This window comes from Monodon monoceros, unplaced genomic scaffold (genome assembly GCF_005190385.1).
Source record: "Monodon monoceros isolate NGI ecotype Baffin Bay Population unplaced genomic scaffold, NGI_Narwhal_1 Super_Scaffold_12, whole genome shotgun sequence".
Lineage (NCBI taxonomy): Eukaryota > Metazoa > Chordata > Mammalia > Artiodactyla > Monodontidae > Monodon > Monodon monoceros.
In genome coordinates this window covers 78123262-78137631 of record NW_021703768.1, presented here as the reverse complement: position 1 = coordinate 78137631, position 14370 = coordinate 78123262, and the positions used below count along the sequence as shown (strand labels likewise).

General features: G+C 41.5%; 1 protein-coding gene across 1 annotated transcript in view; it reads left to right on the top strand.

Moving 5' to 3' along the window:
- PCSK1 (proprotein convertase subtilisin/kexin type 1) overlaps positions 1 to 14370 on the top strand; it is a 40838-nt gene that overhangs the window by 16283 nt on the left and 10185 nt on the right. Inside the window, exons 7-9 of the mRNA XM_029217440.1 lie at positions 2584 to 2756; positions 3771 to 3983; positions 6486 to 6586. Of these exons, the coding sequence (XP_029073273.1) occupies positions 2584 to 2756; positions 3771 to 3983; positions 6486 to 6586 (487 nt within the window). The remainder of the gene's footprint in view (positions 1 to 2583; positions 2757 to 3770; positions 3984 to 6485; positions 6587 to 14370) is intronic.

The following is a 14370-nucleotide window of genomic DNA, read 5'->3' as shown; positions in this document are numbered from 1 at the left end:
CTGGTGTAAATGGGGTGGTGTGGGGGGACTTTCCAACAACCAGAGGAAGAAATGAACTCCATGCAAAATTTGCTACACGACTTGAATGTGATTTGCAAGCAAATCAATTGACCTGGATTCTTAGAAAATGATAGCTGAATATAGCCCATACGTCTTTGTTGGGTGGGAAAAGGAATTGTTGAATAGCTTTTGAAGCAAATCTAATTTTCTCTGTGTTCTGATTTAGAAGAGTTTGTTATTGAGTGCTTGCTAAGAGAACAGAAGGAGGAGGTAAATTTAGGCAAAGATTTTCCCTGCCTCTCAATTCTGTAGTCCTTTAGTTCATAACAAAGAACAGTTAAAAACAATAAAAAGAATACATACTTCTTATAGAAAGAAGCCAAAGGTTATCTGTGGTAGCAAAAATTCAGAATCTCTGGTTGTTTCAGTCAGTGCCTTTATAGGTAAGCATATGGTAAGTTCCATCAGGGCAATTTAATAAAGGAACTATTTACAAGAGCTAAAAGAAACCAACAAGGGACTAACTGATGTAAGCAGATGTTACCACCTTTAGACTTAATGGAGCAAGGGGGGGGAGTAGTCATGGAAACTGGAGAGAGAAAGCTGTGACCACATGAGACAGCCACTGGACAGGAGCTGTGGCCATGAGTACAACAATGGAGCTGCTTCTAAGCAGGGGGGATCCAGGAATGAGTACCTCACTCTCCCCTCACCCCCAAACCTCCTGCTGCTGTTTCAGTTGGCTGAAACCAATGGGAAGACAAAAGAACCCACTGCTGCCGTCCACGTTCCCGTGAAGAAGGGTGCAGAGTGGATCTGCAGGGGCTCACAGAGAATAAAACACTTGTCTCTCCTCTTCACACTAGCCCTGCCTCAGGCTTTCATGGTTATACTATGAATTTTGCATTTAGTTTGTTTTCTAAAACCACAACAAAAAAGATTCATCGTAGAACATGGCAATGACAGTAAAACTCCTTTAAGCTCTACCTGAGTATACCTTGAATCTGGCTTTGTATTCCGTTTCGGAACCAAATAAATATACATCCTAGCATATAGAATGCATCTCTCACTATTACAGCACACTCCTAGATTTTAAGGGTCATTCTTGATTCCTTTATACCAGCATCGTCAAAACGCCATGTTAATTTAAAGAAAATGGAGGCAGGAGCACAAATTACATAATCACCTAGAAAAAGAATGCACTTTTAAGTAATGATGAACTAAGTAGCTATAGTCTGTGAGAGAATCATCTCATCCCTTCATTTTATAGAGGAGGAATCAGAAGCAAGATTCTCCAGGAAACCAAAACACACCTACTGTATGTCCATCATTTACCTCCCAAGACATTATCCACATCCTGGAAGTTAACAGGATGGATTTGAGTGCCAGATTTCTGGGATTCAAGTCCCAGCTTCCCAGCTGCAAGTTGTGTGGCCTTGGGCAAGTCCCTGTCCCTCTCTGGCCACAGTCTCTCTCCCTGTAAAATGGGGAGAATTACAGCACCCACCTCAAACGGTTGTCATAAGGATAAATGAGTTCACATGTTTAAGGCCTGTACAATGGTAGCCGCATATAGTATATCCTCAATGCACACGAGCTGTTGTCATCCGCGTTTTACAGCTGAAGAAACTGAGGCACATAGAAGTTAAGTGGCTTGCCCAAGATCACAGAGCTAGTAAATAGCAGAGCTGGGATTTTTTTCCCAAATGCATTTTAAACAATTTTTTAAAAATAAATGTAACTTCTACTAGTCATGTCAAGTACATGTTCTTTTACCCAAGCTCCATAGTAAACAATAGTGTGAAAATATAAAGCTGTGCACTCCATTGCATCATTAGCCTGAAGCCAGGAATAACCAGGTAGCTGCCTGTATCCGTCTAAACGGCTTTTGCCTTCCTGGCTCTTGAATACACGAGTCTGATGATGGGTGACAGCCTGTTGGAAAGCATAGAGCCACTGCATCTGCCTTCTCCTGATGAAAACTGATTCCCCCTCAGGAGTAAAATCCATGGCAATGATTTCATCCTTGAGATTATTTAGAAGAAAAGGAAGCATGTTCCCTGAAAATGTTTCTTAGCAAACACAGAAAAGAATGGCCTCTGGGTTATTTTTAATCAGTGCTTAGAAACAAGAGTTTGTTCCCTATTTGTGAGTTTCCTATTGTAAGTAGATCTTTTCAAGCTGCACGGTTTCCGTACAGAGTCCTCTGTAAGGCACTGACCGGGCCACAGCCATTCGTGGTATAGTCATGAGCAGGCATGTTGAGAGAGAGCTGTTTGATGCCTCTTGCTGAAAGCTATCCTGTCATTTTCAGTTTATCAGGGCAGCAGAGGGAGGGGAGACGTTTTGTAAGCGACAACAACCATGGCCACAGCACGGCACAGCACATAAGGAAGCTTATGCAGGCGGTGACTTGATCTCCCTGCTGTGCTTTTAGCAGCTGGGTCACAGTCATTTGGGACATACACTGGTTACCTATTTTTGACTCTTCTGGGAGTCCTTTAAAAAAATGAATATTAAGAGCATCGTGCCATTCTACACGTACACACTGACATCAGCATATGTATTTGTTTTGCTGTTCAGGGATAAGAATGCTCGATGGCATTGTGACGGATGCTATTGAAGCCAGCTCAATTGGATTTAATCCTGGACATGTGGATATTTACAGTGCGAGCTGGGGCCCTAATGATGATGGGAAAACTGTGGAGGGGCCTGGCCGACTAGCCCAGAAGGCTTTTGAATATGGTGTCAAACAGGTGAGATGCTTAACACAGACCCACTTGAAATGAAACCTGACCATTTGACTATGAGGAGAAGGGAAGGACACTTAGTTTATATGCAAAGAAATGGTTGTGAACTTCTTGTTATTGTTTATGGTTTGAAGTGCATTTAGAGGGCCAAATCGTTCTTAAAAGGGATGGAAGTTAAGGGTTAAGAAAGTTTTCCCCATTTGGGTCTGACATTCAACAGATATTCATTAGTCTTAGAATATTGACTTTCAAAAATACTCTGGATATGTCCTTTCTCATTTTCCTGCTGCTTTTGGATTTCTACATGAGGTAAACTACTACCCAGACTTCTTTCAAATACTCTGAAAATGCATCCTTAAATATAGCGATGTGCCACCTCCCTCTCTGCACGTGCCTGATGAATACTTGTGCCTTGGTTGTGTTTCTGTCACTGGGGTTGAGTGCATTCTTGCCAGGATTCTAAGGCCTCGTTCTGCACAGGATGAAACAAAAGTAGGAATTTTGGAGAGCACAAATTGAAAAATCATAGAAAGGGTAGCCTTGACGAGTTCCATTCAATTGAAGAGTCCCTTTTAATGCAGCTGCAAAGCAGATCTGAATAATGCCTGATTTTGTCATTCTATCAGTCAGCCAGAAGATTCAAGCAGAAAGAAAGGAAGTTCAAAGATTCAAGCGTAGTGACATAAGCCAAGGGAACAGTGAAGAAATTCGAGTGAGTGCTGAAGGCCAGATTATGAATCCACATAATAAAGGGAAAAGAGAAAAGTCCTCACTCAGCGCCATCCCAGAGAGGGCCCAGATGGAGGAAGGCTGGCAGCACCAGAGCTCAGTGGCTTATAACATACAGTCTCGCGAGAGTTCCAATATCGATGCTGGAGGACCTGGAGTTGAAACAGACTCCGAATTACTGTTTCTGAGAACTTCATGCATGTATTTATATATTTGTTGGGGATTTTATTGGGATGTGACAGTGACCCCAGTGATGATAATAGACGTGATATGTTTTGGCTTTTCCTTTAGGGGAGACAAGGAAAGGGCTCTATCTTCGTCTGGGCTTCTGGGAATGGGGGGCGTCAGGGAGATAACTGTGACTGTGATGGGTACACGGACAGTATCTACACCATCTCCATCAGCAGTGCCTCGCAGCAAGGCCTATCCCCCTGGTACGCTGAGAAGTGCTCCTCTACGCTGGCCACCTCGTACAGCAGCGGGGATTACACCGACCAGCGAATCGTAGGTTGCTTTTGTCTAACTCTCTCTGCTTAGGTAGGAGAACACGGCTCGCCTTCAAAAGGATCCTTTGGTCAAACTGATTTGCTTAAGCTTCATGTCTCAGTTGGGGAGACTCACACTTTGCTCACTTGAAGGGTGGGTATATATTGGGAAGTTTTCTCTCCCAGGGATAATGACGCTTCTGCCAAAATGATGTCGCCTCTCAGTCATTTTTAAACTCAGCCCTGAGAAGCCACCAATCTGTCATTACATATGGCCGAGACTCCAAATGTCTGTTCAGCTTGTGTGATGCCTCCCTGAAAACAGCCTTAAAGGAGATTTTAGGGTTGTTGGAGCTTTATCACCCTTGTACTTGTTGATCCTTTAATAGCAGGGAAAATGTCTGACTTGCCCTTTAGCAGATGATAAAAATACAGAGCATACACCAGCTATGTCTCCTAAGGATGGACGACCTACAGGAAAATAACAGTCTAAATTTCCCCTGAGGTGAACTTCTCAGCATCCAAATAAGGAGCTTAGGAAGGTTATATGCTCAGAGAACATCTCCAGCCCCCGCTTGGCTGTGCCTTCATTTCCATGAGTCAGACTGCCAAGGGCAATTATTGGATTTCCCTTCAAGGGCATGATGATGAAGGCCCATTCGGGGGCTTTGAGAACAAAGAGAGGCACTTCTTTTCAGTTAAAAATTGAAAGCCTCAAACTTAACTCCTGACACAGAAAGAACTAACCAGCTAAAGTATGTAGATCCTAATCTCAATAAAAAAACAGGTCATGATCCAATTAGATTGTGGGTAACCTGCCTAATAATTAGCCTTTGGAATGTGTATAAAATTCATATTAATGGTATCTCAACAAAATTGTCAGAACTACGATCTTCTGATCCTTCTGATGCAGGATCACTCTTCCGGAACTGCCTGTTTCTGCAACCTACTCTAGTTTAGACAGTAAAACTATGGTCTCAACTTAGAAGCCCTGGCCTACCTCTCATGCCCATATCTTCAATTACTCAAAGAGACAGTAACATTCTACCTAGGGGTTCTTTACGGCAGGTATATCTTATACCCTGCTGTAAAGGAGCCTACCAGACATGTGCCCCACTTGCATTCACAGCCCCTGGCTCTTGATGACCCTGTGGGTGTTCAGAGTGGCTTTTCAAAAAATGGCCTGTGGTCCATTTCAGAGTCACCATTTCATAGACGGTCCCTCATCTGAGCCACTCTGCTGTGAAGCAGGAGGAAGAATTTCCATCTTTGTAAAGATCCCTCCTTAGGTAAATGAGCCATAGAAGAGACAGCTGGTGGATTCTATTTGAGACAGTTGCACTAACATAGCCTTTGTCTTACGCAAACCTCTTCCTCAGCACAGTCATCTCTGGGGCTTACTTGCGTCAACAGGTAAAAAGGGTAACCTTGCTTCCGCAGCCCCCAGAGGAACAGGGCCACCAGAACTTGAGATATTCAGCGACTCCAAGTGGGAAGCCAAAGGAGGTGATAATAGAACAAATTGTTTTTTTTGCACCTCCCTCCCACACCTTGAAATCTCTAGCTAAAAATCATAGTGTGAGAGCCTGGGTGGGTGTCTTGTTAGTAATCCTTTGGCCCAAGTACTTGTTCAACCAACAACACTGTGGTCCTCAGGCAGACTAATGGGAAGTCTCTCTGGTTTCCTCCCTTCGTCTCAGCAACCTCTTCACTAAGCTAAAATTAGCCTGGGTAATTCCTTATGTGCAATCACACTGTGTGAAAATGCTTTCACAGACAGGATCTCATTTCAGCCTCAGAATAGGAGTCGAGAAATATCAACCTCATTTGACAGATGGGGAAACCAAGTGGCTTGCCCATGGGACACATCTACTGAGTGGCAGGTTTAGAATTTGAGCCCAGATCTAAGTCCAGCACACTTTCATTTGAAAAACTCGCCATGTTCATCAAAGTACAAATGTGACACTAACTCATGGCCATCAGATTACGTCAACAGTGAGTGCAAACCACACACTAGACATGTTTTGTGCAAATAGTTCAAGTGGCCCAGATCAGGATGGCTTTACCTCCTCGTGCTGAAGAGGCAGTCAAATGTCAATCTGAAGGCAAAAGGGAATTGTGCCTGGGGCAAAACTTCTAAATATGCCAGGCCAAACACAATGGACCTGATGATTAATGGGCCAGCATGATTCACAGTGATTTTGAAACACTCCCTTTCTTACAGACAGCGTTTCATTTGGGAATCTCAGAAGAGAAAAAAAATTCATAGTGGGAGGACTTCATCCCCAGAAAAAGGCATTCTGATGCCAGAATTATAGACAAGTTGCATATAGAGGAGAGTGAGCTAAAACATCAGCAGATGGCAAACATCCGCCTGTAGTTTAGAGGAGGAAGTAGGGAGTCGAATCAGCTGGGCTTCCTGATCCTAACAGATGCAGCCCTCGGTAGGGCTAACCCCCGGGGACAGGATCACACTCCTCACATGTTCTCCCATGTTTCTTTCTTTCCTGGTGCCCCTCAGACGAGTGCTGACCTGCACAACGACTGCACAGAGACCCACACAGGCACCTCTGCCTCAGCACCCCTGGCTGCTGGTATCTTCGCTCTGGCCCTGGAAGCAAAGTAAGGCCCAGAAAGCGTCTAATCACCTGTAAAAAGCTGTTTCTCCTGCTTTTTCATAGCATATATATTTTTTCTGAATATATGGTTACAGTGAAAAACTACAAAAAATAATAAAAAATAAGCTCTTTTCCTGTCAACATCTCAATGTAGATTTAATACACACACTTATCTTGCAACATTGGAATCTTAATTCACACACTGTTTTGTAATTTTTTTTTTTTTTTTTTTTTTTGCGGTACGCGGGCCTCTCACTGTTGTGGCCTCTCCCGTCGCAGAGCACAGGCTCCGGATGCGCAGGCTCAGCGGCCATGGCTCACGGGCCCAGCCGCTCCGTGGCACGTGGGATCTTCCTGGACCGGGGCATGAACCAGTGTCCCCTGCATCGGCAGGTGGACTCTCAACTACTGCACCACCAGGGAAGCCCTATTTTGTAGTTTTTTTAATCCACCTATATTAAGAGCACTTTCTCATATCTAAATCAATCTTCCTTGACTTTAAAAAAACTCATGCTCTCCTCCCACTCATTCCTCCCCAGTCCTCCTACCACTCAGCTATAAGGCCTTCTCACTTCTGTTTATTCCCACCAAGAAAGACTTTGTCCAGATAATTTCCTGTGGGTAGTGTTAGGAATAATAAGATTAAAAAACATCCTTTTTTTTTAGATTATATAAGCCCCACTCTAGAGCTGATATAACATATCAGGGGACATGAGAATTAAAAACAGGACTTTTATCTTTTTGTAGTATACCATTATATAAATGCAAATTTTATTAAGGCCATTTCATTCTCAAACACCCTTGTCCATAGATATCAGTTATCATTTCTGATAATTTCCTTAAGATAAACACTTACGATTGGAATTTTTGGGTCAAAGGGCATGCATGTTTTAATGATTTTGATACATATTGACAAGTTACTGTTGATAAAGATGGTACCAGTTTGTATTCCCACCAGCTGTATATGTGTGAGAGTGCCAGTTTCCTAAACCCTGATCAAACCTACTTTTATTATCTTTTAAAATGTTTGCTACTTTGTTAGGTGAAAATGGCATCTCATCTCTATATGCTTTTATTTCATTACTAATGAAGCTCAATATTTTATATTCTTTTGCCATTTATCATCTGTGACTGTTTATGACCTTGATTTTGTTTTATGGCCTTAGTTAGAAAAGCTACTAATGCTTGGTTAGTTTGACATTTACCTTTTAATTTTACTTACATGTAATTTTTAATGTAATGAAGTTAATATGTATACAGTTATCTTTGTTAGTCTCTTTAAGGTTTTTTTCCTTTTTATGCTCAGAAAAATCTTTACAACTCCAAATTATATACACATTTATTTATATGTCTTTTATTATGGTTCTTTTACCATATTTATGTTCTAAATCCCCCTGGAATTTATTTTAGTGTATGTTACCAAAAAGAGATTTAGCAACATTTTTCCCTTCATAATAGTTATTCAATAGTCTAACACTTAATACAGAGGAAAAAATGTTCTGATGTTGTGTGGTGAGAAATCTTTAAATGTTAAGTCAGGTGCTGTGGCCGCATGATAGAAGACGTGTTAAAACTTGTAACTTACTATTATCCTTCCTAATAAGGAATTTATCTTAGAAGAACATCCATATTCTCTACAGAAAGGACAAAGCAGTTCCTTCATGTCAGGTTCAGTAGGCGAGGTGAGGTCCACAGTAGTAGAAGAACAGAACTCTTGGGGCTGGGCCATAGCTGGAAAAGCCCTGCAGCTGCTGAGGAGAGTCCAGCATTGCTCCAGGAGCCCTGGAGCCACCTGTGGAGTTGTGGTTTAGTCCCTGGTATCTCAGTTATGTAACGGCCACAGCGGCTAAGAAAGATATGCCTAGTAAGGCTTGTATCAAGAGTCTACCTACTTGGAGGGGCTGGAAAGGTACTGATAAAGGAAGAGCAAATCCAGATGCCCGATCAGAAACAGGGAAATCTGAAGCTCTTGAATCTAACAGAAAAGCTATGTTCAGAATCTGAGTCCAGTTGTAACAGGAAGGGGAAGGACAGAGGGCAAAGTCTAAAGACACAAGCTTTGACTGGCGTCAGCAGACCCAAACCAAATTCGAGGAAAGATAATCTAAGCAGTGAAAAGTGCAAGGAACACCTGGCTTCAAGTTCTAGGCGTATCACTAGCTATGTGACCTTAGGCAAATTAAGAGGGCTCAATTTATCATCTATAGAATGGAGGGGTCAGATCAGATTATTTTTTTCGAACCTTTTCCCTTTATAAAATCCTCCAGTTTGAAATTGAAGGTATCAGCATATATAGATCATCCAACATGAATTGCTGAGGTTGGTGGTAAGAGGTCCAGAGTGAAAGAAATAAGGTCCTATAAAGGCAAGTAGTTACACACAGGTAGTGAAACAATATCGTGATATTTATGATTTTAGGATACAAGCTTTTAGCTCCAGGGAGCTTGTAAAAGAAAACCATCCTTAAAATCTTGTCTTCCCTACCCAATACCTATCAAATGCATGCAAATGTAACTAGCCAGACCTAGCCCATCCTTGTCTAGTGACCAGAATAGTAGAAACACCCATCTAGCTGAACAGATGTAATTTTATTTTGACTAAGAACTGAAATTTTAAAAGTTCAATCTCTGACTTCTAAAATTTCAAACCTTCTATTCCTGTATAAGGAGAAAGTGATCTAAGAATGATCTAGCCTCATTAATCTCAGTTAATTCCTAATGGACTATTTATAAAGCAGGGGCTCCATGGATTGTTATGAAATACATGGGGTCCATGAACTTCTTTGAAACTAGATGCAGAAATGTTTGGGAGTGCGTGTCTGGCATTTTGGGGGGAATGGTTTGTAGGTTCCATCAGATTCTCACACTGCTCATGATTTAAGAGCAATTAAGAGTCTATGATCTCCCTGGTGCATGTAATAAGAATTTAATTCTTTTCGTTTTGATTCAATCATCAGTAAGATGGCCATAATCTATCTTAACATTTATAAACTTCCTGCCAAAGTACATACAGATTATTGGGATGTCTGTTCTCAGCTGGGCAGTTTTCTTAGCTCCATTCAATTGTCTATAGCCAAATGACTATTTCAGAAAATCTCAATGCCAGAATTTCTAGAAGAGTCCCTAGACAATCAAGATTGGAAGAATCATTTAACCATGTGCTTCTCCTCAAGGAACAACTATGGAGACTGAAGAACAACTCTGGGCTAAATTTATCAAGGATGATAACATTCAGTATCTATCGGCCTCTTACCATGGCCAGACATGGTGCTAACCTCTTTATATACAAGACCAACTCTAATCCTTACAACAGTCTTGTGACACAGAAATTATTAATTGCATTTTACTAAGGAAGAAACTGAGACTTAGAGAGGTTGAGAAATGTAACCAAGTTCCCACAAAAGATTCAAACTTAAGTCTGTCTGACCCCAAAGCCTGTACTACCAGCAGCTACAGGACACTGCCTCCTATAGTCCTGTGAGGGAGGGAAAAGTTCATCCCCTCAAAGAAAGAGGAGTTAAGAAGATTGAGACTGATAAAGAAACATCTTAACTCATATTTATGAGTTCTGAATAAAGGCTCCTGTCATGCATATTACTTACTATGCTGCATTAAATATGGGACTCTGGGGAAAGGGAAGAGGAGAGGGAAGGAGAAAGAATGATTTCTGGCTCAAAGAATAGTTTCTGGGTCAAATGTATAGAGGAATACTTTCCTTCCCTAGAAGAGTGTTTCTCAAACACCAGCATACAGTCATCACCTTGGGTGTTTATTTAGTTTGCAGATTCCCGGGTCCAATGGCCAGCGACTCAGATTCAGAAGTTTCTGATATTCCAGGCAATGTTTATGCTGGTAGTTACCTTAGCCAAAATTTGAGAAACAGCTGCTATGAGGGGTTACCTTACAACTGTATTTTCCTACAACCTCACTGGGCTGTGACTGTGAAGATGCCCATTAGGATACTTAATAGGCATATCCTGGAAATATATACATATATATAATAAATAATACACACACGCGTGCACACACACACACACACACACACACACACACACTAAGAGAGACAGGAATTCCTTGGATAAATGCCTGTGGTACTATTATACTTAAGAAAGATGGCAGACAGTAACCTGTCTTTTGAGGGGAGAGCAAAGAATCAGAATAATTTTTAATAAAGAGCAAAAAGTGAAACATTGAATCCCTTCACATCTTTGGAGGTATTAAACAAACAGATGAACCAATCTTCTGTTTTCATTAAAGGTTAGAGGATGGGAAACGGACTTTCAAAGTTGCGTGAAAACTTTGGATAAATCACATCAAAGAAATCCTTGACTCAGTGGATTGTGAAATGTTGGAAAGTCTCTAGGTTAGAAAATCTTCAACATCTAGGCTTATCTAATTGTGATTAGAGGCTAAACCACGTAGCCTTTAAGATTTTTCCCCTTAGAGTTTTGTCTCCAGATTACTTTACCTACACTCTTCTAATTAGAAGCAATGCTTAATTTCAGTGTTTAATTCCAAAGCCCTTATTTTCTATAAACACAGCCTTGATTAGCAACCCAATGTAATTTTAAAAAAATTTAATTATTCTGGATGCCACTGAGGAATGAGTTGCTAATTAACAGAGGAAGACTGTCAGGAATGAGATGCACTATTGTTAGACGCTCCTTTTCATTTATGAAATGCACTCACTCAAATGAAAAATAGGCTTAATTTTCCTAATTGCATGACAATGAAGCCTCTTTGAATATTTTGCAAAGAATAGGTAAAAGAAAATTAAAAAACAAAATCTGCAACTAAATAAAAAACAATTCTCTAACTATAGAAATGTAGAAAATCTGCTTTGTGTTTGATTATCATGATTATCAAGACCATGCCTCCTTACTACATATCCTCATCCCAACCTACACACACACACACACACACACACACACACACACACACACACACACACCCCTGCCCGTCCAAGTGGGAAATTGGCGTGTTGCCCAGAGACCCCCTTGATAAGAGGCTTTTACCTAAAACTCCCTTTAAAAGACTGGAAGCAAGAATTTCAATAAAGTGCCATATAGGCCAGAACTAGTTTCCACATTCAGAAAATAAGCCATTTCTGCTCAGCTAGTTAATTATTCCTCCGTGTGGGATGGCCAATGTGGAAACAAGATCTACAATGAAGTATATATGATATTGGGCAGATTGGAGTTCTGAATAATATGGAATTTTCAAGATTGTCATACTCAACCACTCATCTTATAGATGAGTCCACTCAGGCCCAGGGAGATGAAGTGCTTTGCTTAAGGTCACACAGGTCTTTGGCAGTAGAATATAATTTAATGTGCCTTCTATTACTCCCTATTCTGACCCTTAATTGTCTTAATTAGTTATATGCTTGTATTCTTTCTTCCAACTCCTATTATTTTAGGTATAACATAAAACTGCCTAGACAGGTTTTTTCAAATATACATAGAAAATCATGCCCTACCCTCAGACATTTTGATTCAGTAGGTTTAGACCTTTATCAGTCACTCTCTGTGCTGTTTGTCAGGAGCTCAGCTGAGCAGAGAGAAAGCATACTGAGCTGCCAGGGGTCAGAGTAGCTTTAAATCAACAGACCAAAAATGAAAGGGTTAAGCCTTTCATCACTTACTGTGATGGTAAAGGCCAGAGTCTAAAACCAGAGAAAACACTGACTCTCCCTATTCCATTTTCCCCCATGGAAAGGTGCACCAGCTGATGGTCAGGTGAAAGCATGGACATGGGGGTTGTCTCACTGTTGAGGAAGCCCCAACAGAAGGCTCTGGTAGTTTTATGGACTCTGGGGTGGGGTGGGGTGAGGGGGAAGGCTCAGAGTGGAGAAGTACTGGGTACTGAGTCAGAGTGGGGAGAAGTATCTTCAAGGTTCCTTCTTCTCCCCCCCATTAGGAGGCCTTGGCTGAGGCGCCTGAAGAAGAGCTTTGCCCAAGGCCTCAGATAAGGAATGAAGGCGCAGGGCCTAGGAATGTAAATATGGGAAGAGCTTGATGGGGGAGGAAGGCCTGAGTCCTTGACTGCAGCTCCCTTCAGAGATGGTGATGCACGGGCTGTGCACTCAAACTGGGGTGGAGAGGACAGCTTCCCCATGAGGCCCACCAGATAGAGCCTTTGCAGCGCTTATGATGAGGACTTAGATCTTAGCCAGCAACAGACTCCTCCGTGTTTAGGAATGTGTATTGCCTCTTGCTTGTCACCAGGGGATTGTTAAACCAGTCCATGATGGGCTCTGGGGAGAAAATAGCAAGTTGAGACAGATTCCCCTGATGGTTGTTTCACAACCTAGTGGTAAGATAGAAACCTTGAAGACTCAACACTTAGGCATTTATTATTTAATAAATAATGCTTGATTGGCTTGATAGAAACAATGCAGGTCTCAAAGCTAAGGAAAAGGTTGAGATCATGAAAGACTCTAATGACTAATAGCAGTAAGTTTTAAAATTGTATTTAAGGCTAGTTAACACTTGCACACATTCAATCATCCAACCAACCAATATTTACCCAGCATATATACCCTGAGCCTGGCATTCTTCTGAGTGCTTGGTACACATCAGAGAACAAGATGTATAAAAATCTCAGCCCTTCTCCCAGCTGATTCTAGCAGGGGAGACAGACATTAATAATACACAAAACAAATGAGTTGCTCAGTATGTTAGAAGATGATAAGCACTATGAAAGAAAAAAAAAACTATAGCAAGGTAAGAGAGCTCAGGAGTATTTGGGGAGAATTGAAATCTTGAATAGGGTGATCAGGGAAGGTGTCATATTCATTATAACAGACCTGACAATCCCATGCATCTCTGATTTATCTTTATATTGCTGCTAAATTAATTTTGCCAAGGCTCCTCATTATACCATTCCCTTGCTCAAAAATCCTCAATGGCTCCCCTTTACCCAAACGATAAAGTATAAGCTCCTTTTCATGGCATTCAAGGTCCTCACCATCCAGCTCAGTACTCCAGCTCACCTCTTCCTTGCTTCAGTAAACCAGACTATTGACTGTACTCTGGCCACATCCTATCCTTCCCCTGTCAGAGGTTTTGACCCATTGCCTCATCCCCTGTTCTCTCTCTTTCAACTTTTTGACATTCTACCCACCCTTTAAAAATCAACTCAAATATTTCCTCCTAGAAAAGCCATCCTAGATCTTTCCATCCCAAAGGAATTCTTTCTCTTCAAAGTTCTACAATACATTGTGCTATGAATACAGCATTCAACAGATATATTATAGTTATTGAAAGACTTAGTTCATTCACTTGATTGTACACTTCTTAAAAACATGAACTACCTCCTTGAATATCCCCACACTATTCAGCATGGTGCCTTGTAAGAATGATCTCAAGTAGCTAAGAGCTTCTTGACACTTTTGCTATATAAAGAAAAGAGGTAAAAAATATTTAAGAGTTGGGCTTCCCTGGTGGTGCAGTGGTTGAGAGTCCGCCTGCCGATGCAGGGGACGCGGGTTCGTGTCCTGGTCCGGGAAGATCCCACATGCCGCGGAGCGGCTGGGCCCGTGAGCCATGGCCGCTGAGCCTGCGCGTCCGGAGCCTGTGATCCGCAACGGGAGAGGCCACGACAGTGAGAGGCCCGCGTACCGCCAAAATATATATATATATATATATATATATATATTTATTTATTTATTTATTTATTTAAGAGTAGGTAGCCAGCCTATGTCTAAATCTGAGTCTTCCTAAGAAGGAAGTCAAAAGCTCAACTGTGGGTTCATAATGCTGAAAATACTAAGGCTGTTAATGAACAG